The 25534-nt window shown below is 36.9% G+C and overlaps 1 protein-coding gene across 1 annotated transcript in view; it reads right to left on the bottom strand.

Annotated features, from left to right (window-relative positions):
* The window catches only part of LMAN1 (lectin, mannose binding 1), a 42508-nt gene that overhangs the window by 4857 nt on the left and 12117 nt on the right, over positions 1 to 25534 (bottom strand). The window contains exons 4-11 of the mRNA XM_072605927.1: positions 21398 to 21459; positions 17989 to 18088; positions 13068 to 13191; positions 11185 to 11243; positions 10795 to 10927; positions 7234 to 7427; positions 7029 to 7099; positions 805 to 958 (exon numbers count right to left, since the gene is read on the bottom strand). Coding sequence (XP_072462028.1) covers positions 805 to 958; positions 7029 to 7099; positions 7234 to 7427; positions 10795 to 10927; positions 11185 to 11243; positions 13068 to 13191; positions 17989 to 18088; positions 21398 to 21459 — 897 coding nt within the window. The remainder of the gene's footprint in view (positions 1 to 804; positions 959 to 7028; positions 7100 to 7233; positions 7428 to 10794; positions 10928 to 11184; positions 11244 to 13067; positions 13192 to 17988; positions 18089 to 21397; positions 21460 to 25534) is intronic.

The raw sequence follows: 25534 nt of genomic DNA, 5'->3' as shown, positions 1-25534 counted from the left end.
AGTGTAGGCAAAAGAATCTTTCTAATTAATATTAATTAACAGTATTAATAGCATTAATAATACCATAAACATCTCAACTAAGATTAAGAGCACTTAAATAAGCATTTGAAAGAAAAGCAGCAAAAATTCACTCAAGTAAAACATGATTTTAGATAATTTTAAATAAGAGACTTTCTTCTCTTAACTTTCTCCTACTTAGCACCGGCCATTACTCTCTGTTCTCCACAAAACTCTCTAATAAAAATACATGCATTTCACATTTTTGCTTAAATTTTGACATGGTAAACTTCACTAAGTATACCTCTCCTTGGTAAAGGGATATATAATAAGTCAGACAGATCATTGTGAATGGCAACCTGTACTCAGGGTTGATGCTATTCTGCTAAAAAAGCAGGCTAAAGTAGTTAACATTTTTCTCCGATTCAAAGTTCTGGATGTAAGAACCATGGCATTACAGAAGCACAGAGAAAACAGGAATAATGATCGATAAATAAAATCTGGGGTTGAACAACCTTACCAAATAGGCTTAACAGCTGATGTTTGATACTTTGCTTAAAAAAACCCCAAAACACCTCTGCTTTAAAAAAAACAGAAGAGCTGAAAGTACTATTTATCAGGGGGTAACCAAAGAAATATGAAGTATGCCAGTTCATTTTATGGGTTTAAAATGAATGATTGAGAGGGGGAAAAGTGAAAACATGAAGTTTTCAGTGGAGTAATCAAAAGCCAGCAGTGATTCCTTTTCTTAAATGAAATTAAAATACTTAACTAGACAAGGATAAAGTTGAATGAAAAGAAAGTTACCATATTTCGCTGTATCAAGTGTTCAATATCCCTCTTTACCACATGAAGGTGTTCTTTGATATCATTGAAATGTTGAGTTGTTTCATACACACTGCCTGCTGCACCTGCATGCTGGGATCCACTGACCACTCTAAGGGTTTCACCCATGTAATTCCTGAAAAAGAAAATCCCCAACACTTAATTATGTTAAGATAGAAGGTGCAAGGTCAAAGCATTGCCAAGGTCCAGAAATTAGTATAACAACGACCTGGTCATGGAGAACAACACTACAAAAAGTCTCATTTAGCTGAAAATTAAGAAACTTCACTTGTCAAGTCTTAATAGGTAAAATCTGACATCAATTAAAAAAAAAAACTTTCCACAAATATAAACCTAGGAGGCAGGGGGTGTGGGGTTAGTGAAGACTGCTAGAATAGGAATCAGAGGTCTATATTTGAAGATCCCTCCTACAAGTCCCAGGTGTGTGACAGTAGCAATCACTTCAACTGTCTGGAGTCTAGTCTCTAGACCTTTAAAATAGGGTGAATATTTCCATTACCAGTTTCCCAGGACTACTGTGAAGGAAAAGAGCTACAAAACTTTAATCACTAAATAAACAGGGGCTGTTGTTATTAATGCTTATAAATGAACCTCTGTTCATTCTTTAAAGAATCAAATATTGTAGAATGCTCATGTTTTACTATGGTCATCAAATACTTGCATTTAAGAAGGCCTTAAAAGAATACTCATTTGATCAACATTTTAGTAAGTATCTGTTACAGGCAAGGGACCAAAGATAATCAAGACATGGCCTGAGGAAGTTTTTCACTTAGCAGCATAATTAAAATTTTAACATCTAAATAAAAATATCAAGCAGGATAAACAAAAATAAAACTCCCTTTGCAACTTTCTCTCCACTTAGCCTCTTTCCAGCATATACTTAAATCTTTTCTCTTTAAAGCTCAGCAGAAAACAGCAGAAAAACAAACCCAAAAAATAGGGTTCATGTTGCCCCATAATATTCTTATTTCAATCAAGAAGAGATTCCTGTGAGAGCTACTAATATTTCACCCCTTCTGGTACCTTCTTCTATGCCCTCTTCTTTGAAGCTCCCAATCTACTTGAAAGTAATCTTCTCTAAAATATCATAAGCACAAGATCCTTGTATGATGGATAAGAAAATATCTGAACTCTTTGTTGTCATATACAAATTCAGGATCTCATTATCAATTTTATTATAGGACACAAATTTCTTACATAAAAATATATAGTGTGTGCATATATATGTGTATACACACAGACACAGACAGACAGACACACACACACACACATTTCTATCTATCTATCTCTTACCCCATTTCCCAAGATAAGGTCAAAATGGATACATGATCTAGCTATGAAGAGATATTCCAAGAAAATCTGAAGATCATGGAACCTATTATCAGATATACATATACACACACACACACACACACATATATATATATATATATATATATATATATATATACACACACACACACATATATATCAGAATATATATATCAGATAACAAATTAGTTATAGGTATGCAAACAATTTATGAATAAACAACAGATAAGAGAGCAAAGTTAGGTGTAAAGTGGATAATTTTGATTACATTAAATTAAAAAGTGTTTGTACAAATAAAACAAATGTAGTCAAGATCAGAAGGAAAGTAGAAAATTGATAAAAAAAATTTTTATAGGCAGTTTCTCAGATAAAGATCTCCTATCTTAAATGCATTAAAAACTTTGTCAAATCTATAAGAATATGAATTATTCCCCAATTGATAGATGGTCAAAAGATAAAAATTAGCAATTTTCCAATGAAGAAATCAAAATAATTTATAATCATATAAAAAAATACTCTAAATCATTATTGATTAAAAAAATGCATATTAAAACAACCATAAGATATTATTTTATGCCTATCAGATTGCCTAAAATGACTGAAGGAGAAAGTGACAAATGTTGGAGGGGATGTGGGAAAATTGGGACACTAACTCATGGTTGCTGGAATTGTAAACTGATCCAACTATTTTGGAGAGCAATATGGAATTATGCCCAGAGTCATTAAACTGCCTATATCCTTTGATCCAGCAATACCACTACTACGCCTATTTCCAAAGAAGAACTAGGGAAAGAGGAAAAGAACCTAAATGTTCTAAAATGTTTACAGCAGTTCTCTTTGTGGTGGCAAAGATCTGGACATTGCAAGAATGACCATCAAGTGGGGAATGGCTGAACAAGTGGTGGCATATGACTGTGATGGAACTCTAGTGTGATATAAGAAATGATGAGTTCGATGATCTTAGAAAAATGAGAGACTTACAAGAAATAATAAAGCATTAAATGAGTAGAACCAAGAGAACACTATACAAAACAGAAATATTGTTTTAAGAATGACTCTGAGTGGGGCAGAGCCAAAATGGCGGAGTAGAAAAATGTATATACTCTAGCACTTCCCCCACAGCTCACAAAATACCTGTAAAAATGACTCTCAACAAATTCTAGAACAGCAGAAGCCACAGAACAGAGTGAAAAAGCTTTCCAGCCAAAGGTAACCTGGAAGGCCAACGGAAAGGTCTACCTCACGGGACCCTGAGCAGAGCTGAGCCCAGCCCAGGCCACATGGTTCTGGGAGGAACAGGACCTGAACAAACCTCTAGGGCAGAGGTTCCAGCAGGGAGGGTCCCAGATCCCTCAACCCACAAGCAACAAAGAAAGCTCCAAAGGTCAGTGTGGGAGGGCTTTCCCAGCTGGGTGAGAGAGGAACGGAGTTCCTCCAGCAATAGCTCCAGTCCATGGCAGCAGTAGCAGACTGCAGGCAGCTACAGTGGCTAGGAAGCAACCTAGGTCCATTGTCCAGGAAGTTCAGCTTAAAGCCTTTGGTGGTAGAGAACACTTGATCTGAATCTCAGCCCTGAGCATGGTGCTGGGGAGAGGAGGAGCCCTAGGACCCTCCTCTTGACAAAGGACTCAGAAGTCAAGTCAAGGCTGGGAAAATGCCCAAAAAAGGGAAAAAAAAATAAGACCACAGAAGGTTACTTTCTTGGTGAGTAGGTATCTCCTTCCATCCTTTCTAGTGAGGAAGAACAAGGCATACTGTCACAGGAAGTCAAGGTCCCTGCTTCCAGTGCCTCCAAAGTGAACTTAAATTGGGCTCAGACAATAGAAGAGCTTGAAAAGAGTGTCAGCAGCCTGCTAAGGGAGAACCAAAAAAATGCTGAGGAAAATAAAACCTTTAAAAAGAGGCTAATAACTCAATTGGAAAAAAGAGGTCCAGAAAGCCAATGAGGAGAAGGAGGCTTTAAAAAACAGAATTAGCCAAATGGACAAGAAGGTTCAAAAGCTCACTGAACAAAAGTTCTCTGAGAGAATTGAGTTCAGGGAACTGAATGACTATAAGATAAACCAGACAGTTAAAAAACAAAACCAAGAGTATGAAAAAATAAAAGATAAAGCAGAATATCTCACTGGAAAAACAACTGACTTGGAAAACAGATCCAGGAGAGACAATTTAAAAATTATGGGACTACCTGAAAGCCATGATCAAAAAAAGAGCCTAGACATTATCTGTCATGAAATTATCAAGGAAAACTGTCCTGATATTCTAGAACCAGAGGGCAAAATAAATATTGAAAGAATCCACCCATCACCTCCGGAAAGAGACCCAAACAGAGAAACTCCTAGGAATACTGTGGCCAAATTTCAGAGTTCCTAGTTCAAGGAGAATATACTGCAAGCAGCTAGAAAGAAAGAATTCAAATATTGTGGAAATGCAATCAGGATAACACAGGATCTGGCAGCTTCAACATTAAGGGATCAAAGGGCTTGGAATAGGATATTTCAGAAGTCAAAGGAATTGTAATTAAAACCAAGAATCACCTACCCAGCAAAACTGAGTATAATACTTCAAGGGAATAAATGGTCATTCAATGATATAAAGAACTTTCAAGCATTCATGTTGAAAAGACCAGAACTGTATAGAAAATTTGACTTTCAAACACAAGAATCAAGAGAAGCTTGAAAAGGTAAACAGGAAAGAAAAATCATAAAAGACTTTCTAAAGCTGAACTGTTTACATTCCTACATGGAAAGATAATATTTGTAACTCTTGACTTTTCTCAGTATTTGGGTAGGTGGAGGGATTGTGTACACACACACACACACACACACACACACACAGGCAGAGAGTACAGATTGAGTTGAATCAGAAGAGAGGATATCTTTAAAAAAAAATTAAGGGGTGAGGGAGGAAAATACTGGGAGGAGAAAGGGAGAAATGGAACGGGGCAGGCTATAACTCATAAAAGAGATAAGAAAAATCTTGTTCAATGGAGAAAAGGGAGAAGGGGAGAGGGGAAAAGTGAAGCTTACTCTCTTCACATATGGCTTAAGGAGAGAATAACATGCTCACTCAATTTGGTATGAAAATCTATCTTATACTACTGGAAAGTAGGGGAGGAGGAGACAAGTGGGGTGAGGGGATGATAGAAGGGAGGGCAAATGGGAGAAGGGAGTAACTAGAAGTAAACACTTTTAGGAAAGGACAAGGTCAAATGAGAGAATAAAAAATAAGGGGGGATAGAGTAGGATAGAGAGTAATATAGTTAGTATGACACAACATGATTATTATGGAAGTCTTTTGCAAGATGACACATATTTAGTCTGTATTGAATTGCTTGCCTTCTCAGTGGGGATGGGTAGGGAGGGAGGGAGAGAAGTTGGAATTCAAAGTATTAGAAACGGATGTTGAGAATTATTACTGCATGTAACTGGGAAATAAGAAACATAGGTACTGGGGTATAGAAATTTATCTTGCCCTACAAGAAAAGAGAGAAGATAGGAATCAGGGAAGGGTGGGGTGTGATAGAAGGGAGGGTACACTGAGGGAAGGAGTAATCAGAATGCAAGGTATTAGGGGGATGAGGGGAGGGGAGAGATGGGGAGAAAAATTGGACATGTTACAAAGTGATGTGAAAGCAATTAGTGTTAAAACAACTGACTGAATTAATTACTGAGACTAAATCAGAGACATCTTCACTTTGGGGAAAAGAATTTTAGTCTAAGTTTCCTAGAGGCAGGTAACCTCAGGTAAAATTTGGCATTGATGGAAAAGTTAAGGTTTTAATGGTAAATTTGATTTTGATTGTTATTTAATCAGGAACTAGAACATATATAGAAAGGCATGTAAGCTACTTAAGACTGGCCTCAAAAGATGTTCCTTAGCCCATGTGAAATTATAGTCATATCTGAAACTTGGTTATTGGAACTTGCTATTTTAACATTCTACGGGACTATTAACTGACTGTTCTTCTGAGTCTAACTCCAGGTATGGATAGCAAGAAAGGCAGTCTGAGCCTCCAATCCATGATGCCAGTAAGCCTGTGAGATGCTGGTATGAACTGCAAAAGGTGATTTCATGGGAAGGGTGGGAGAGTGGCTGTTCAGCCTGGGCTGAGGTAGGATTCTCCTGACACAATTCCCCCACTGACACCTGGCAGACTTTAAGCCTGACTGAATGCAAGCTGACAGTCTACTCCTGCCTGAAATTGATATGAAGTTGGGGAGATGTTGCTTCCCTGCAATGCCCCTATTCTTAGTGGCAATTTCCTATAGTCAAAAGGTTTGCAAGCTTAATACCAGATCTATTCAATTATAGATTATTGGTAGGGGAATATCGAGGTTAAGTCTAAAATTAAGCTATTAGGCTTAGGACTTTAGACCAACAACAATAAGTTAGGGTCCTTTAATTCTTAGTAATAGTGTGGAGACAATTAGGTCAAAGGCTTGTGAAGTTAGCATACATAGTTTATTATTTGTGTATCGGTTAATGTTAAAAAAAAATTCATTTGTGGTCTATATTGTACATGCTTTAAAAGAATTATCACCTGACCAAAAGCTGGAATTGTTTTATGTGATATGAACTGTTAAAAATGAAAAATAAAAAATAAAAAAATTATAATAATTTTACCTATATATACCTATTTGTGCCCAATGGTTACCATCTCTGAGGTAGAGGGAAGGGAAGAAAAAAGAAAAAAAAGGAAATTTACATGATAACTGTTGTGTATTTAAAAGGAATAACAAGTTGTACATAGTGAATTAATAGTTTCATGTGCAATCATCTTTTCTATTGTACTATGTTATGGAAATGCCTATTATTCCATAAATTTAAAAAGTGTCACCTGTTTTATACTGTCTATCTTTATACATACTTACTTCATTTCACTCACTTGTCTTAGGACCTCTTGCTGAGTTTTCACCACAGTGTCAAGTTCTTGTTGAGGGGCCTGAAATGAGATGTGCAAACCATCTTGATAATCTGCCCTCTTCAGTAACTATGCAAGCTATGGTTTATATCTTTCATTTTTTCTATTCCACTTCCCATTCAGGTGCTGAGCTGGGAACACATCTTTAAGCTCACCTGTCCAAGCTGTGCTGGGCTTCCGTGGCCTCTTTTGGAGAGCTCTTCAGTCAAGGCAGAGACATACCTTCTTTGCTCATCGAGGATCATATCTAACTGTCGGTTGAGCTGCTTGATTTCAAGATGGATGCGATTTTGCCCTTCAAAAATTTGTCTTAATTCACGGTCACTGACACTCTCAAAGATTTCTTCAGCTACAAAAAGTTAAGATGAGTATCAGAACCACACATGCATGTATTTGGCACTAAAATTAGCACACAATCTATAACAAGTACAGCAAATATATTGCCAGTGAATAAATACCCAGTTAGATAATGTAATTAGATAATATAAAATGCTATTCATTTGTAGCATCTCCAATGAGTGATTTTTCATTTTTGCTGAAATCTTGTTTTCATATCATCCTAATTTCCAAATACATGTCCCCTTCCCCTAAACAGCCAACCCTTATGAAAAATAAAAGAAATAAAACAATCAGTTCATCAGAACTAATGTACTAACTCATCATGACAAGTGTGAGCAACACTCAATAACCGCAGCCCCATCTCTGCAGAGCTGCCTGGGAGGTGCATCTTCTCATCTTGACTTTGATGCCAAACTTGATCATAATGTACAACACTTAGTTTCCCGGGGGGGGGAGGGGAGAGGGAAGAGGTGTGGGATGGGAACATTCTTTTCATTTGCACCTATTTACTTCACAAAAGTCTTTACACTTCCCTGAATTTTTCCTATTCAATATTTTTTTATAGTACAGTAACATTACACGTTACTTTCATGTATTACAATTTATTTTGCCATACTCCAACATGATGAGCCTCTATACTTTGTTGCTGACTCTCTGCTACTACAAAAAATGATACTGAGTATTAATTTTCTTTTTACTTCCTTGGAATATATACTTGCTGCAGGATCTCTGGACAAAAGGTATGGGCACTTGGGTGAATTTTTTTTTTTAAAGCAAAACTACAAATTGCTTTCTACCATCGTTCAATCACTTCATAGCTCCACCACACTGTATTGGTAGCACACTGTCTTTTCAGTCCCTTCCAACATTAATTATTTGATTCTTTGTCATCTCTGCCAATTTGCTGGGGGGTGAAGTAAAATCTCAGAGTTGTTCTGATTTGAATTTCCTCTTATTATCAGTGATTTGGAACAATCTTTCATAATCAATTAATAGTTTGCAATTCCTCTTTTGAGAATTGGTTGTTCATATGTTTGACTACTTACCACTGGAATGACTTTCAAACAATTTATTTGCCTTAGTTTTTTTTTTAAAATCTACCTTGGATATCAGACCTTTATCAGAGATATTTAATGCAAAATTCTTTCCCTAACTGAACATTTCCCTCCTTAACCTTGCTGTGATGATTTTGTCAGTGCAAAAGCTTTTAAATTTCATGTAAATGAAATTACTTTGTCTACTGTGATTGCCTTTACCTCTTGTTTGGCTAAGAGCTCTCCCTCTAACAAATTTAAAAACTTAAAAGAAAAAAAAATACTTTTCCTCTAGCCACAGCTGTGAAAGGTACTTTAACTTGATCCTCTATTTTTTTTTTTTTAGCAGGCAATTAGGATTAAGTGACTTGTCCTGAGTCACAGTGTTTGAGGCCACATTTGAACTCAAGTCCATCTGACTCCAGGGCCAGTGCTCTATCCATTGTGTCACCTACCTGGCCCTGATGCTCTATTTTTTAAAAAAAATGTTGTGATCTTTAGTATTCAGTTTATAGTTTTCCCAGCAATTCTTGTTAAACAAAAGAGTTCTTTTCCACGTAGTTGATGTTCTTAGGTTTAGGATTACTGGGTTATTGAGTTCAATTGTTTGATTCTTCCTGTTCACAGGGGTTGAATTCTTTTAAAAAATAATTAACAAAATTCAACTCTACTATGGCTGGGAGTCACAAATTGGGCAATTTTATTATTATTATTATTAATGTTGTCCTTTTTCTATATAACTTTATTTATTTTTCTAACTGCTTCATGCCCTTCATCCCACAGGTTCAAACAAAGCTTCTTATGATGAATCAGTAAATGCAGCCTCTTCCCCAAACTATCTTGTGTTCATTTTGTATATTTTGTATGTATACTCTGTCTTCTTCAGAATTTAAGCTCCTGGAGAGCAGAGGCTGCATCATTTCTTTCTGTCTTTGTATCACTGGTGCTTAATAAATGCTTGCTGGCTGGTAACGAAAAGATCTTAAAAACAAGATGATCTAAAACAATCTCTGGTGTAGGAATACACATTATGACCTTTTCCCCCCATTTATTTCCTAATATATTGGGCTTAATATTGAAATTAGTTTGTATTCCCTAAGCACACACCTACTGATGCAAGTGAAGAAGTAGAAACGGCCCAGAATTATGCAAGATATGACAAAGACATCCTGGGATGGTTGGAAGAAAATTAATTTTCATACTTATTAAATAGCTCCAAACACTTTATAGTATGATTTACCAAAGACAACAAAGATACTACTTTCACAATAGATTTACTAGAATTAAATTAACATCTCTTTATGATACAAGGCAAGTGAGACCAAGAAAGGCTATACAAGACTATGACAACGCTAAGAGTAAATCTAATACTACTGAATTTTGGTCCAATCCACAACCACATACTATTTTTTCGTTAATTTTAAAGAAAGTATACTTGTTAATGTGGTTTGTTTAAAAAAAAGTCATGTGGCAAAATCCTTTCAAAAAGTGAAAGCTGTAAATGAATCATCTGAAATTTTTAGGTTCAAACAATCACTCCAACCAATAAAACAGGCACATCTGTATCTCTACATGCCAGGGATACAAATGCAAAGGATGAAAGAATGAATCTCTGCTCTCAGGGACTGTATATTCTAACAGGATAACAACCGAGTAAATTTCAATTACCAATGGAAATCGATCCTTTAGGGAAATCAGCAACGGTTTCCCAAAAGTTGACATTCTGGCATACAAGAAGTTTCCTAGTACTACTGAAGAGAAAGCATAATGGCACAACTGAATACTTTCTAAATCCTGGCCCCTCCACTTAACATTATCACATGGAGTGTTTGGTGAATACTTCACTGTATGCCTTTTTCTGCCTAAAATAATCAATCAGTGATACCCCCTGCCTACCACCTTAATTCCAAAAGTTTACTGAAGGAGACTCTATCTGCCCTGGGAACAAATGTCCTTTTACAGTCTTTTAGTTTCTGGGATCCTGTAATGACTTCCACAAGTGCTAGGGAAGGCCCAAGACATTCTGATTTCTGTGGTATTCACCAGCCTCCAAAACAGAAATAACCTCTAAACCTTTGAAATCAGCCTTTTCCTTTAGGGGTACCAAAAACAGGATACTCACTAAAGATCCTCAAATCCACTCAAACATTCAACAGTCTAACTAATATGCAAAAATACTTTAGTCTTGATCACAGAGAAAATGACTTGCAATGGAGTCACTCTAGTTTACCTCAGAGCAGAAATAGGATCTCTGTAGCGGTTACCAGGTAACTAGCTGGAATGGAGTCCCATGAACGGGTACATTTTCTCCTGCAGAGCTCAAGTAAGTTCATTTAAATTTACCTGGCTGCCCTTGAATATCAGGGTGATCCTTCTGGAAGGCCTCTTTTTTTTTATCCAGTTCTTGTTGAAAATGCTCAAATTCTTCCTGGTACTTTTCTTTGTCCTTTTCAGGAATTTCTTTATCAGGTGCAGGCTTTTATAGTTCAAGAATAAATAATGGAAAAAAAAATAGGCATATTAATAAGATACCTTACCTCAATTAACTTTCCTTATTTTGAACTTCTACTGTAAAAACTTGTGAAGCATTATAGTGACAGAGTCAAGTTGAAGTACTAGCTAAAGCAAAGTATACAAGAAGCTCTGAGATTCTAATTCAAGCTGTAGCATATTTATACCTGCTAAATGGAAAAAGCACTTTTTAATAAAAAGCAAAATGTATCATGTACTTACTACTTCTTTTCCAGGCTCAGTCAGTTGGAAAGTCAGAAAAGAAAGGACATCATGATCATCTGCAAATCAAACAAATCCACAAAACTGAACATTACACACCATCCTACACTAGTTTCTTAACTGAATAATCACATTTAGATTTTTCTTTATAATCATTCATTTATTTAATAATTTCTGTTGTCTCTAAAACTTGCTTTTTTTTAATAAATGGAGGACAACTGTGTGACCAAGGAAATCATAACAAAAATATAAGATTAAAAAATTACTCAGTGAGCTAAGTTGGAGACAGAGACATTCATCTCAAAATCTAATTCAAACAGACATCTGTTAAATGCACAACAACGTACAAGAAACTTTAGGATCTGGGGAAACAGAAAATAAAGCAGTCATTGCTCTCAAGAAGCTTAAATTCTACTGGAAAGAATGTATACAGAGAAGTAATACAAAGTATTTTGGGAAGGAGAGAGAACAAACACCTGAGGAAGGGGAGGATGATGAAAGGTTTCGCAGAGGCATCAGTACCTGAGATGTGATTTATTGGGAGTTAGGCATTCTGGGAGGTGGAGGTGGAAGGGAGTGCATTCCAAACACGAGGGACAGAGGGTACAAAGTCAAGGAGACAAAAGAAACAGGGAAATATAACGGACAGGTTTTACATACACTTGAAAAATTGCATCAAGTTCTACATTAAGCTATACCTACATATTTAGGTAATCAGTGTTCTACAAAACTACATAGCTATTGAAGCTTGCAATCTTGGTTAAACTGTCATTGCACAAAGAGTTGAATAGATACCAAGTAAAGCATTTTAAAACTTTAGATCTAAAACTCAGAGAAAATTAATTTCACATCATTGAAGTTGAAAATGGGCACTGACAGAATAAATGTCTTTGTGCTTTAGCAAACTGGTAATGCTCAGCAGGTCATATCTACAAGATAGCAAAGGAGATTTAACTTGCATTCAATCTTGAATTGTTTTCTTCTGCAAAGAATCACCTGTGGTATATTTATGAAATAGTTACATTAAACATGAAAATGTAAATCATTAGTGAAAGGTGGGCAGGTAGGACCCACATGTACAAAATACTTATGGCAGCTCTTTTCATAGCAACAAAGAAGTGAAAATTGAGAGGATGCCCATCAATGGGCAGTGGTTGAATGAATTATGGCATATGATTGTGATAGAATACTACTGTGCTATGAGAAATGATGAAGGGGATGGTTTCAGAAAAACCTGGGAAGTCGTATATGAAGTAATGGAGAACAATGTACAAAGCAACAGCAATAATGCAAGGATGACCCGATGTGAGACACTTAGCTGCTCTGATCAATACGATGACCCATCACAATTCCAAAGAACTTATGACAAAAATGCTATCTCCAGAGAGAGTACAGACTGAAGTATATTTTAACCTTTGTTTTTCTTGTCTTTTTTCCCTCAGAACATGGTTAATGTGGAAATATGATTTGCATGCCTTCATATGCAAAATGAGTATCGTATTTCTTGGTTTCTCAATGAGTGGGGAAGGAGTGGAGAGGAGAGAATTTAGAACTCAAAAATAATAAAAAAAAGAATACAATACAATAAAGTATGATAAAATACAAAGAACAATACAAAAAAAGAAAGGTGGACAGGAATGAAAGGTCATCAACTATTTTCTAGTACAACCAAATTAAAAGAAGATTTTCTCTTGTCTCTCATGGCAGGTTTTCAAACTTCTCACAAGGGTTACATAATTCATTTGTATAGGAAACAACTATGAAGATCCCAAAGTACTTTGCACTCAAGTAAATAAATAATTTCTAGCTATCTAAACTAATACAATGTTCTGGGTAAAATTTAACCACCAAACTTTCAATATTTAAAAGCTCTAAAAATTTACCTGCTAGACCACCTGTTGCTGCAGATATTCCAAAATGCCCTTGTGCAGGGATTACCATGTTTTCCACTTTAGCACAAAATTCATAATCATCTTTATCTGGTGTAAAGCCATTATTGATCATCACCTAGAAAAATACACATTGGTATAAAGACTTTTAAAAAATTAATATTAAATGCTGAATAGGGAATCAATTTTGATTCTAACAAATTTAAAAAATTAATATTAAATGCTGAATAGGGAATCAATTTTGATTCTAACAAATTTAATTAATCCAATCTTCAAATTCAACTTTGAATTCAGTCTTCAGATTATTTCTAATATAGAGTTGCAGATAAGAGCTAGAATAGAATTTTTAAGATCCATGGGAACTTTTTCTGTTTGGCTCTAGACCTGTGCTTTCATTTGTGCAACAACCCTTGGTGTGGAAACTCATTTCACCAATACAGAACTGCAATTTGTCTCTTAATATATAGAGAGAACTGCCTGGGGCACTGGGAGGCTAAGTGCTTTGCCTGTGGTCACGTGGTTAGTATGTTTAGAGGCAGGCTTGGCAAGAACTCTATGCCAACATGTCTATAAAGTCATTAGAGATCAAATCCAACCACCTCCTTTAGAAAATGAGGAAGTCAAAGTTTTGACAGTGTAACTGATACCCAAGGTCACCCAAGTATTTAACAATAACAAAAATTAATTTGTTAATAACAATTAACAAAAAGTGGAGTGTTCTTTCCACAAAATCATTTATCATTAACTACTAGGAAATGAGGTAGCAAATATTTAATGAGTTCCCAAACTTTTTATTTTAAATGTCTGTTGAATTAAATACTAAATATAATTGACTCGTGTTTCAAGTCTGTCAATTCAAGTCAAGAAACATTTATCAAGTACCGGCCATGTGCCAGGCACTGTGCTAAGAGCTGAGGGATACAAAGGAAAGTAAAAAACACAGCCCCTTCTCTCAGAAAGCTCACGATTCTTAACGATTTCAGGTCTATTACTACACATGCACTAAGGTTTTTTTTCTTTTTGTCTCTTGCTTTTATACTATTCTAGTATTGCTATTCTAGTTTGCTGCTCTTAATATGCTGTTAAGTTGGAAAGTCAGCTAACAAAACTTAAGGCAGAATCCTCAAGGCTCTGAGCACAAGTACCAAGGACCAAGATGGCTATTGTGCAAGTTCTTTATAATGATGATGATTGCCAAATTCAGGGCTACACTCTAGAACAGAGGTGTCAAAAACACAGGACATGGCTTGACATATTGAGAACTGGGCTCCCCAAAGAGACAATGGTTTGGTCCCAAGGGGCCACACATGGCCTGAGTCCAAGGGGTCTCTGCTCAACCAGATGGTGGGAAGATGAGTTGTAGACAAACTGTAGTACTTGCCTTCAACATAGTAACACCTACCATTACCTTCAATGTTTCCCCACACTCCACTCTCCCTACTTCAGAACTGAGGGTCAGCCTCTCAAGACATTACAACTACTGTTATTACACTAAGACACCAGCAGCAGCAGCAGCTTCATGGGGGGCCCCCTGGGAAAAGTATACTTCTCTCTCTCAGCATACTCCTCCTCTGTCCCTCAGGTCATAATTTGGCTTTGGCAAGTGCCCTTCACAGTGGACAGGCTCTGTGCTAAGGGTTGTGACTAATGAGTAAATGCCCTGCTTCCCCTGTTTTTCATTTTAGGTACAACAGAGCAGAGTGAGGAAGCAGGAATGCGTTCTGACAGATTGCAGAATTCATTACGTTTATCTTTTCCTTCAAATTCACCTGCTTTCCTAACTTCCCTATTACTTCTAAAAAATTCATTTCTTAATTGTGAACTTACACTACACACACACACACACACACACACACACACACACACACACACACATATGCATTGTGATACAGAGGATTTTATATATGCTGAAAGCATCACCATCCCTTCAACAACTCACACAAACCTAGTATCACCTTCGAAATTCTCACTCTCCCTCTCAACCCATATATCAATAAGTTTCCAAAATTTTTCTTACCTCTACATCACTTACATCTGTTCATTTCTTTCTACACAGCTACTACCCTAGTTCAGATCCTTATGACCTCTCAGCTAGACAACTACAATAATTTGTACCTGGTCTCACGGCCTCAAAGTCTTTCTCAAATGCAATTTATCCTCCACAAAGTTGTCAAAGTGACTTTTACTACATTCTGTCTGTCCATAACACACCCTGCTCACTAAGCTCCACTGACTCCTTATCACCTCCAGAATCAAATACAAAATTTCTTTTGTCATTTCATTTGGCCCTTCATAATCTGGCCCCCTCCTACTTTTCCCAGGGTCGTTACACTTCACTCCCCACTATATACTGTTTGATCCAGTGACACTGTCCTCCTGAGCTGTTCCATGATTAATACATTCCATCTCTCAGAGCCAGGCATTTTCTCTGGCTGTCCTCCCATGCCTGGAATGCTTTCCCTCCTCACCTCTACCTCCTGGCTTGCCTGGCTTCCTCTAAGGCCCAACTAAAATCCCATCTTCTACTGCAATCCTTTCCCAAACCCTCTTAATTCTAGTGCTGTCCCTCTGCTAATTATTTATCCAGAATATAGCCTGTTGGTATATATGTTTGATGTCTCCTCCACTAAAATGTACGTAACTTGGGAGCAGTATGTCTTTTGCCTCTTTCTGTCTCCTCAGTGCTTAGCAAAGTGCCTGGCACATAGTAGGCACAAAATAAGTGTTTTCTGATTATCACTATATTCCAAACGTTGTCTAACCAGGACAGAATACAGAACTGTACAGAATACTCCTTATTCCTGGAAGCCATGTCTCTCTTAATGCAGCCCAAAACTATATTTTTGGACAGCCATATTACACTGTTGATTCATACTGAGCCTGCAGTCTATCAAAACCCTAAGACCTTTTTCAGTCTCAATGATGATAAATGATGCTTCTTCCACTCTGAACTTAGGAAGCAGATTGTTTTTTTTAAACTCTAGTGTAAGACATTATGTTTATACCTACTTCACTGTGGATCCTGAGTGTCATGAAAAGTATTCACTACTCTCATTCCCCAGTTGTGCATAATCCATTAATCAAAAGCATTTTTCAAGTATCTACTATGTATCAGTAACTGTGTTAGATAGCAGGGAAACAAAAGAAACAAAGGAAAAAATGAAACAGTCCCTGCTATCAAGTATGTATTTCTGATTCCCCACAACTTCTAAGTGCCTTCCCCCACCCCAAATTTCCTTGCATTTGTCTTGTTTATACATATATACGTGTATGTTTGTGTGTGCTCAGGCTCCCTAATCACACACCCTCACCTTAGGCCAGACCAACATAAACTCTTTGATAGCAGGGACTGTGACATTTTTTCCCCTTATATCTCTAGTACCTAGCATAATGTCTGGCATATAGTAGGTGCTTAACAGTCAAATACAGGACATTAGATTTGATCCCAGAGGAGAAAGGAAACCACCAGAGTTTAATAAGCAGGGAAGAGGGGCACAGTCAGATAGAATAGAGAGAAAAGACATTTGAAGAACAATTAGGGGACTGCTATAAGAATCCAGCTAAGGGGTAATAAGACTGGTGGCTGTGTGAGTATAGGGATCCTGTATAAGTAGAATGAACCACATCTGGCAACTGATCAGACATGTGGGATGAGGAGTCAAGGATGACTGCAGTTATGAACCTGAATGACTGAGAAATCTTTGACAGAAATAAATTCAGAAGGCACATTTAGAGAAAAACATGGGTTCCGTTTTGGACATGTTGAAATGTCCAATAGGCAGTTGGTGATATGGTACTTGAGCTCAGGAAAGAGAATGGGTCAGGCTATATAGACCCAGGATTCATCTGCATAAAGATAATAATTAAACCCAGGATGAGATCACTGAAGAAACAGCATAAGATGAGAAGAGGGCCCAGAAGAGAGGCATGGGGTACAACCACAACTGGGGGAATGATAAGGATTATGATCCTACAAAAGAGACTAAGGAGTGACCAGATAGATAGGACAACCAACAGAAACAGTGTCATGTAAACCAGAGTGAGGAGAGTAGTCCAAGGTGTCAAATGTTGCAAAGAGGTCCAAAATGATGAGAACTAAGAAAGGGCTATGAGACTTGGCAATTAAGAGATCACTGTACTTTTAGTCAGAGCAGTTTCAATTGAGTGATCAAATTGGAAATCATACTGCAACGAGCTGAGAAGAGAAGTGGAAGCAACAAGTATACACAAGCTTTTTCTAGGAGTTTCAAAGGAAAAAGGACATAGGTCAACAGCTTGGGAGTCAAGTGAACCTCACTTTATAATACAGTCAAATGAAGGTTTTTAAAGGATGGAAGAGAATTGGGATGTTAATAGGCAACAAAGAAGGAGCCAGTAGAGAGGGACAGACTAAAGATAAAAAAGAAGAAAAGGATGAGGAATGTGTATGTATAGGGGTGGAGGAGATGGAGATGGGAGAGGGGGTTTGTGTGCTTGTGCGCACACGCACGCACACAATCTACCAGGAGAGAAAGAGATGGAAAAGGGCACAAGTATTTCTTCAGCAAAAATGGCTACCAATAAAGATCTTCTCATTCTCATCAAAGACCTGATACAGAGAAAGTCATCCCTTAAGCATATGTTCATATGTCATTCCTGCAAAAGCAGCATGGTGTTAATCACTAAAATGCTAGACCTGGAGGTCAGAAAGTTGGGTTCCAATTCTGTCTCCCACATTTACAGGCTAGGTGACTATAGGCAAGTCCTTTGTCTCAGTTTCCTCCTCTGTACAATGGGGATAATAATACCTGTAGTATCTACCTCATAGGGTTGTCATGAGGTTAAAATGAAAATGTATAGAAAGCCATTTCCAAGTGTTAAATGGCTATCTAAATGTCAACTATGACTATTAGTACTGTTAAATGCCATTACTTACTGTCAAGGTTTTCTGGTAATATGTAATCTTTGCCCGGACAGGATATGGCTTATTACGAAAGTCCCTCTGGCAACTTGACAAAGCTTGATTAGCACCATCGCTGTAGTATGGAGAGAAAGGGACAGAAAAACAAAAAACTTAGGAAATTCCATCCTTAAAAATGAACAGCAAAAATAATTTGTGTGCAATTAGAGAAAATACTAAAGTAAAAACAAAGCTACGACACTATAGACTCTTTAAAGAAGTAAAATATTTTAATATTATTATATTAATAAGCTTTGTACTCCACTAGTAATTCTTAAATAAGTCAGCCTTAAGACCAAATATAGATATCTAATTAAGATGGTTGACTGGAGGCAGACTACCCAGTTCCCACACACTTACTTCAGAAAAATCCTAAAAAATCACATCAAATTGAATAATGCTTAAGAAAACCAAAGACCACTTCAGAATTGCAGAAAAAGTCAGCCACAAACCTCAAAGCAAAAGAAAAAAGGACCTCCCCTCCCAAGTAACTCAGCACTTGGCACAGGACAAAAAGCTAGAAGTCCCTTAGTGTGACCAGAGACTGACCAGACACATATGAACTACGGAGCTCTGGATACTAAGGAGTGAGTGAAGGGTTCCCTTGGGGGAAGATGGTCTGAAACCAAGTAAGGTAACTTAGAAGTTAATAAGGTTGGGGCAGCTAGTTCAGGCATGGCATCCTCAGATGGAAAGAGCTCAGGTGCAGGGCTTTCAAGGCCCCCAGTACTTTCTCCTGAGATGCCACAGAAGACTGTGAAGACCCAGCGCTCTGAAACTGAAAGAATGCAGACTGAAGCATACTTCTTTCTACTTACTTTTTTGTCTGCATTTTCCTACACAATATGGCTAATATGGAAACAAGTTTTGCAAGACTTCACATGTATAATTTATACAAATTACTTGCTTCTCAAGGAGGGGGTAGAGGAGGGAGGGGAGAGAATTTGAAACTCAAATTTTTCTTAAAAAGAATGTAAATTTTTTTTACATGTAATTGAGAAATAGTTAATGAAATAAAAAACATGGGAGAAAAAGAAGCAGGTGGAGCTTGCTATTTCTTATAACAAGAATGAAAAGGGATGGGCAAGTAAGAATGCGTGTTTGTGCACATATGCACACATGTACACACACACACACAAGTCTTTCATATAGAAATATATCAAACTCAAAAGGGAAACAAGTGAGGATGGAAGGTGGTGGGGTCAAGAGGGAGGCTGATAAAAGAGAGGGAAGATCCTTGAACAAGAAAAACTTCCTGATTCTGAGTGAAGAGTAACAGGGAAAAAAAGAACTATAAATTAAAAGGATGTTCATCAAATGGAAAGGAAATTGGCTCAAATTGGCATCAAATGAATGGCTAAAGAAACTGTGTTATATGAATGTGATGAAATATTATTACAGTGTAAGAAATAATGAGATAATTCCAGGGAATTGTGGGAAGTATGAACTTACACAGAGTGAAATAAATCAGTCCAAGAGAACTGTTTCTACAATGACACTGTAAGAAATGAGGGAATTAAGAACTCTGATAAAAACCACCACCAACAATATTGTCAGAGGTCCTATTATATGGAGTATATTACCATCTCCTAACAAAGAGGTGAGACAGACTCAAGGTAAGGAATCTAAAATACATTTCTGGTCACAGAAACTAAGTGGATCTGTTTTGCTTGAAGATGCTTACATTTTATAATGTGATTTTTTTTCCCTACTGTCATCTAATGAGGGTTAGGGGAGGTTATTGATGGTAAAGCCCCTTTGCCCCCAAAAGAAAGAAAAATAAGAGAAAATAAGAGAGCCACTGAAACATTGTGAAAAGTGCAGAGTATGAAGTTCAGAAGGAAGCACAGACAAGTGGAACAACTTTGAAAGTAATATGCCGAATTCACTTCATATTTGTTTTAAAAAGCTAGCAGGAAATAGCCACTGCTTCATCTATAACCTTTCTTCAATGTTCTAATTTGTATATGAAAAATGGTCTTTTGGGGAATTTAAGACTAGAACGAAAAGACATTTTTTCAAGACCTGATGTAGTACTATACTCATTTTATGGATCAATTTGTTACTGATCAATTTGTTTTAAGATCTAGATTTATAGCCATAACCCTATTTTTGCCAACATCTTTTTGAGGATTAAAGCAACAACATATGACTATCAGCCTAATCTCATTACTAAGAACTATTATAAGCTGCAACAAATCTCATCATAGCCAAAAGATGACATATGATTGCTAATATTTATATTAAAAAAGTATGAAAATTTTATGTTTAGAAATGGAGGTAATTCACCAATGTAACCTAAAATAGAACTGAATAACAAAAGTGAGGATTTTAAACCCAGATCACCGATTGTGGCTTTCTTTTGAAAAAAAAAAATTTTTTTTTTTAAAGATGAACAAAAACCTTGTCGTTTCTTTTTTAGAAAATGCTCAAATTTGTAAAACTAAAGCAATCACTCATTTATTAGACATTAATTATATGAGAGGCACTGGGAAAACAGAAACACAAGTTAAATACTTCTTGTCTTCAAGCTTATGTCTATGGAGAAAGAGAGGGTGCCACATGCATATAAATAAGGACGTAAAAAGTCAACACATGTTAATTTTGGGAGTGAGGCACTAGCACTTTGGATAAAATAAAGAAAGGTCTCACGTAGGAAATAGCATTTGGCCTGATCTTTGAAGGAAAGTAGAAATTCTACAAAGCAGAAATGAGGAGAGGATGTATTCCAGACAGGAGAGACAGCCTACTCAAAGACACAGAGATTGGATATCATGTTTGGGTAACAGTCCACTTTGGCTGGACATCAGAGTATGTGAAGGGAATTAATGTGAAATAAGAATAGGCTGGAGTAAGATTGTGTAATAAAACGGTAATGAGAAGTATCATTGTAGTTTATTCTAGAGGTAACAGGGAGTTCACAGAATTTACCAAGTAGAGGAGTGACATGATCAGACCTCAGCTCTGAAGCATCACTTTGGCAGCTCTGTGGAAGAGTGCCTGGAGAGGGGAGATACTTGAGGTAGTCAGACCAATTATGAGGCTACTGCAAATAGTCCAAGTCAGAGGCAATGACAATTGTTCTAGAGCAGTAGCTATGTGAGTGAAGAAAACAAGGTGAATGTTAGAGGTATAGTAGCAAAAAATTAGACAAGAATTGGCAACTGACTGAATCACTGGACTCAGGAAGAATATCAAGGATACTTCAAGGTGGTAAAGGCTGAATGGCTGGAAACCTGGCAGTACTCTCAAAAGTTATCAGGCAGTTCAAAAGTTGAGGTAGATTTTAGGGAAAAATAATTGGCCATTCTGGAATGCTGAGTTTGAGAAGCGCATGGGACAAAAAGAGCAACGTTTAAGTCAGAAACATTGCATAAACACTTACTTCTGATGATCATACTGTATTTGTCCATTGTTGCCTATGATAACCACAGCTGGATTGTTTTTCTACAAAACAAAATAAATATAACATAGTGTGTTTTAAAGTTCTTAATGAGAAAAACCAATAGATTAGCCTCTATTAGGGCTCTGTAATCTTTTTTGTGTGTCATGGACCCATTTGTTAATCTGGTGAAGCCTATGAACTTCTCAGAATGTTTTTAAAAACATAAAATATGTAGCATTATAAAGGAATCCAATTATACTGACACAGTTATCAAAATATTTTTAAATACAAGTTCACAAATCCCAAAGTTATGAACCCTTGGTCTAGAAGATGTCTAAGATCCCTTTAAATTCAAATTTGAACTTTTTTTAATTAGCTAATTTATTAATTCCAAAGGCCTTGAACTGTACAAAGAAACTAGGGATATAAACTTTGAGAATTAATACAATAATTTTAAAAGACCTATCTCATCAAAAGATTTTCATTGCAACATTACATATGATTACAAAACAATCCAGATATATAACAATATGAAACATTAATTTAACAAGACGCCACAATGCAATTAATACTGAGCAGCATGAGAAATACAAAGTTATCTGCTAAGGTCCACATGCAAAATAATGCAAAAAATTAATAAAAGAACTCTTGAAGAATAGAATACATAGAATGATAATCATGAGAAAAACTAAATGAGAATGAATAAAGAATTCTACTAGTGATTTAAACAGAGTGACAGAAATAATGTTATGATACTTATCCACTGAAATTAAATGTAGGTAGTTACCAAGCAAGTTTTGTATTGATGTTCAATGTTGAGTATTTTTATTTGTTTATTTTTAACTGAACTATTTAATTTTTTAAAGGAATACAAGGATGGCAAACAAGTGAAACAGATTAAGTCCCTCTGACTGACTGGCTCATTCAAGGTACACAGTTCCTTCAGCACAGGGACCAAGACATTTTCATAATTATGAAATTCCTGCCAATTGTCACATGGAAACCAACATAGTAAAACAAGCCTACACAACCTGTGGCCCTCAAGCTCCTGGCACCAGTCAAAGCATTGCATCTACATACAAAGGATGTTTTCCTCTACGTTTTTCACCTGAAATCCTTTGGTCAGTCAACAAGTAAGCCCTCAGGCTGCAGCTTGTGCAGGCCCGGTTTAAAATAAAAGGAAGAAGTTATGATGTCATAGAAGTATTAAGCACTAGCTTTGATCCCAAATATAAACAGTAAAGAGTACATACAGAATGCCCACAATGGGTTCAAAAATTTGCTAGGGATTATGAAGATTTAAAGTTACAGTTCCTTTAGCTTTGATAAAGGTGAAAAAGTCAAAGTACAAGATTTAATTTAACTGAGCAAAGATCTTACTGAGGAAACTAATAAAGGAAGGAGTTACAATAATTTTAAATAGTTAAGAAAAGTCAATACTACTATTATAAGCAACATGAAATTCAAGTACTGACGATTCAATACACCCAGAATACTGTATTTCACCACATAATAGCTGCATCCTGTGGTTTTTTTTTTAGTCCAAAATTTGGTTTATAACCTTTCATTGCATAATTGTCACAAGGCATAATTCTGCTCATCATATCACTTAAAAGGGAAATAGGGCAGCAATGTATTCACCAGGGGCATATAGATACGGATTTATCTCTTGTGCACTGCAAGCCACAAGCCAACTTGTGTGGTTTGTTTGGAGTGCTGCAGTACTAATGGTACTGCCACTCAACCCAATGAAGAGCCACAGGTGCAAGGGGAGCAGGAAAACAGGCAGGCAGCGAAAGCTGCCCTGAGTACATCATGTAATATTGTTAAGACTTGCATCTTCCTGAGATAACTAAACTACAATTTCTCTGCCAATGATACATTAACGTGTGAAGCATTTCTTTCTGATTAAGGGAAAATATAAAAACTATTCTGCAGGCTTCAAACTGCAAGTGATTGTGTTCACTAAATAGCATGGAAATAGCTGTGGAAACACAATTTTCACTCAGTGAAAAGTTGGTGTGAAACTAGTGGAAATGAAAAGAAAGGTAATAATTAGCACAGTTTTTAAAGCTTCACATAATGGTCGCATCCCATTTTTTGCAAAAACTGACATAAATCTGTGACAATTATGCAGTGAAATGTGGTATGTGAGGCTCTATGTTAAGCATGGAGAGCATTTAGTTGGCAGTGGGGAGAGAAGACAAATGCACAAACAACTATGCTGTAAGGATAGTGACACCAGAGCAAAGTAAAGAACCAGGCAAAATGCCAGAAGTAATCTATAGAACTGACTTTCCCCTAAGGGGGAGAAGTAAGCTCAGGCAAAGTTTCACAGAAGAGAAAGCACCTGACCTAAGGCTTAAAGCAAGAAAATAACTTCTCTCAGATGGAGAAATGGGAATGGAGAATTTTATTTCAGGAAGAGAAGAAAGACTGAGAAAATGCATAGAAATAGGAGAGAGTAGGACAAGAAGGGATGTAAAACCCAGATGTACATGAAGAGCAGCAGTATGAGAAAAAGCAGCATAAGTAAGACAGAGTCAGAAGATGAAAACTGTATATGCATTTTATTCCGTAGGCAATGAGTATTCACAGCAAGTTTTAGTGTTCAAAAGTGACACAACAATCCCTGTAGATTAGGAAGATAACTGGGCCAGCATTGTCAAGGATAGGAATGGAGGAGAGACAGAGTATGCATGTGAGTTAGAAGATAAGTCAGAAGGCTACAACAGTTTAAGTGAGAAAAGATGAATGTCTGAATTAGGGTCATAAAACCATACAAAGATTTAGAGCTGGAAAAGACCTCAGAGGCTATCTAGTCCAACCCCTCCTTTTTCCAGATGGGACAACTGAGGCACAAGGAGGTTACTCGACTGCCTAAAGACAGAGGTGGAACTTGTATCCAAGTCCTCTTACTCCAAAGATGTATACTTTCCACTCTACCATGAAAATGAAAAGGAGGAAAAGGATAAGAGAACTACCATGAAGGTAGTATTGAAAAGACTTGGCAAATGACTGCTCCCCCCTTTCCCTCACCTAAAAATAAAAGATCATAATCTGAGTTCACTAAGAGAATGATGATCCATTGGTAGAAGTAGAGAAGTTAGGAGGAGTGTCAAATTCTAGGGACTTATTAATATTGGACAGATTAATTTTGAGGTGCTTGTTAGGCAATATAAGTAGAGATGACCGATAAGAATTTAGAAATAGAGGGCAGGATTCTGGGGAGAGGTTGAGAGGTAGAGATATAGTTGGCAGATTGGTGACAATCAAAGCCAAAGTAAGTGGACAAGATCATCATGAGAGACCTCGTCTCTTGTTTCTGGCACCATGTCTCCCCTGTCTAGAATTCGCCCTCATTATCTCCACCTCTTAGAATTCCTAGTTTCCTTCAAGACTCAGCTCAAACTCTACCTTCTACACAAGGTCATGCCTGACCCACTGAGATGCTCTGTCTGGCCTTCCCCCTCAAGTTACCTTGCATCTGTTTGCATATATACCTCCATAGATACATATGGTCTCCCCAACTAGGTTGCAAACTGCTCAAGAGCTGGGACTATTTGATTTTCATTTTCTCTCCCTGGTACCTAGCACAGTGCCTGGCATATACTAAGTGTTTTTAAAATACTGATTGGTTAAATATAGATGGGAAAGAAAAGAGGGCCAAGGAGAGAACCTAGAGAGATATACCCAATAAGGGATGGGATGAGGATTAAGAGATGGGGAAGGAGACAGAGGTTTGGTCAGTGAGGTAGAAGACTTCTGAGCATACAGTGATGGAAACCAAGGATGTCAAGGGTTTTAAGAGTGTATCAAAAAGGTGTCTAGTGGAATGCCAGCAAGAAGGGAAAGAATATAAATATAAGAAAAAGAAAAAAAGGTCACTGGTTTAGTGATAAAGAGATTACTAACGATCCTGAAGTGAGCATTTTTAGTATAGTGATAGGGATAGAAGCTAGACTACATCGGGATGAGGAGTGAATGAGGAAAGTGAGTAGATGAGGACAATAAATAATCTATTCTTTCTAGAAATCTGCCAGTTAAAAGAAGGTTGTTGGGGGTGGAGTCAAGACGGCGCAGTAACAGCATGTACTTTCTAGAGCGCTGCCACCAAGCCCAGCCAAATACCTGTAA

This window comes from Notamacropus eugenii, chromosome 4 (assembly GCF_028372415.1).
Source record: "Notamacropus eugenii isolate mMacEug1 chromosome 4, mMacEug1.pri_v2, whole genome shotgun sequence".
Lineage (NCBI taxonomy): Eukaryota > Metazoa > Chordata > Mammalia > Diprotodontia > Macropodidae > Notamacropus > Notamacropus eugenii.
The sequence above is the reverse complement of the archived record's forward strand: the minus strand, read 5'-3'. Positions and strand labels throughout refer to the sequence as shown.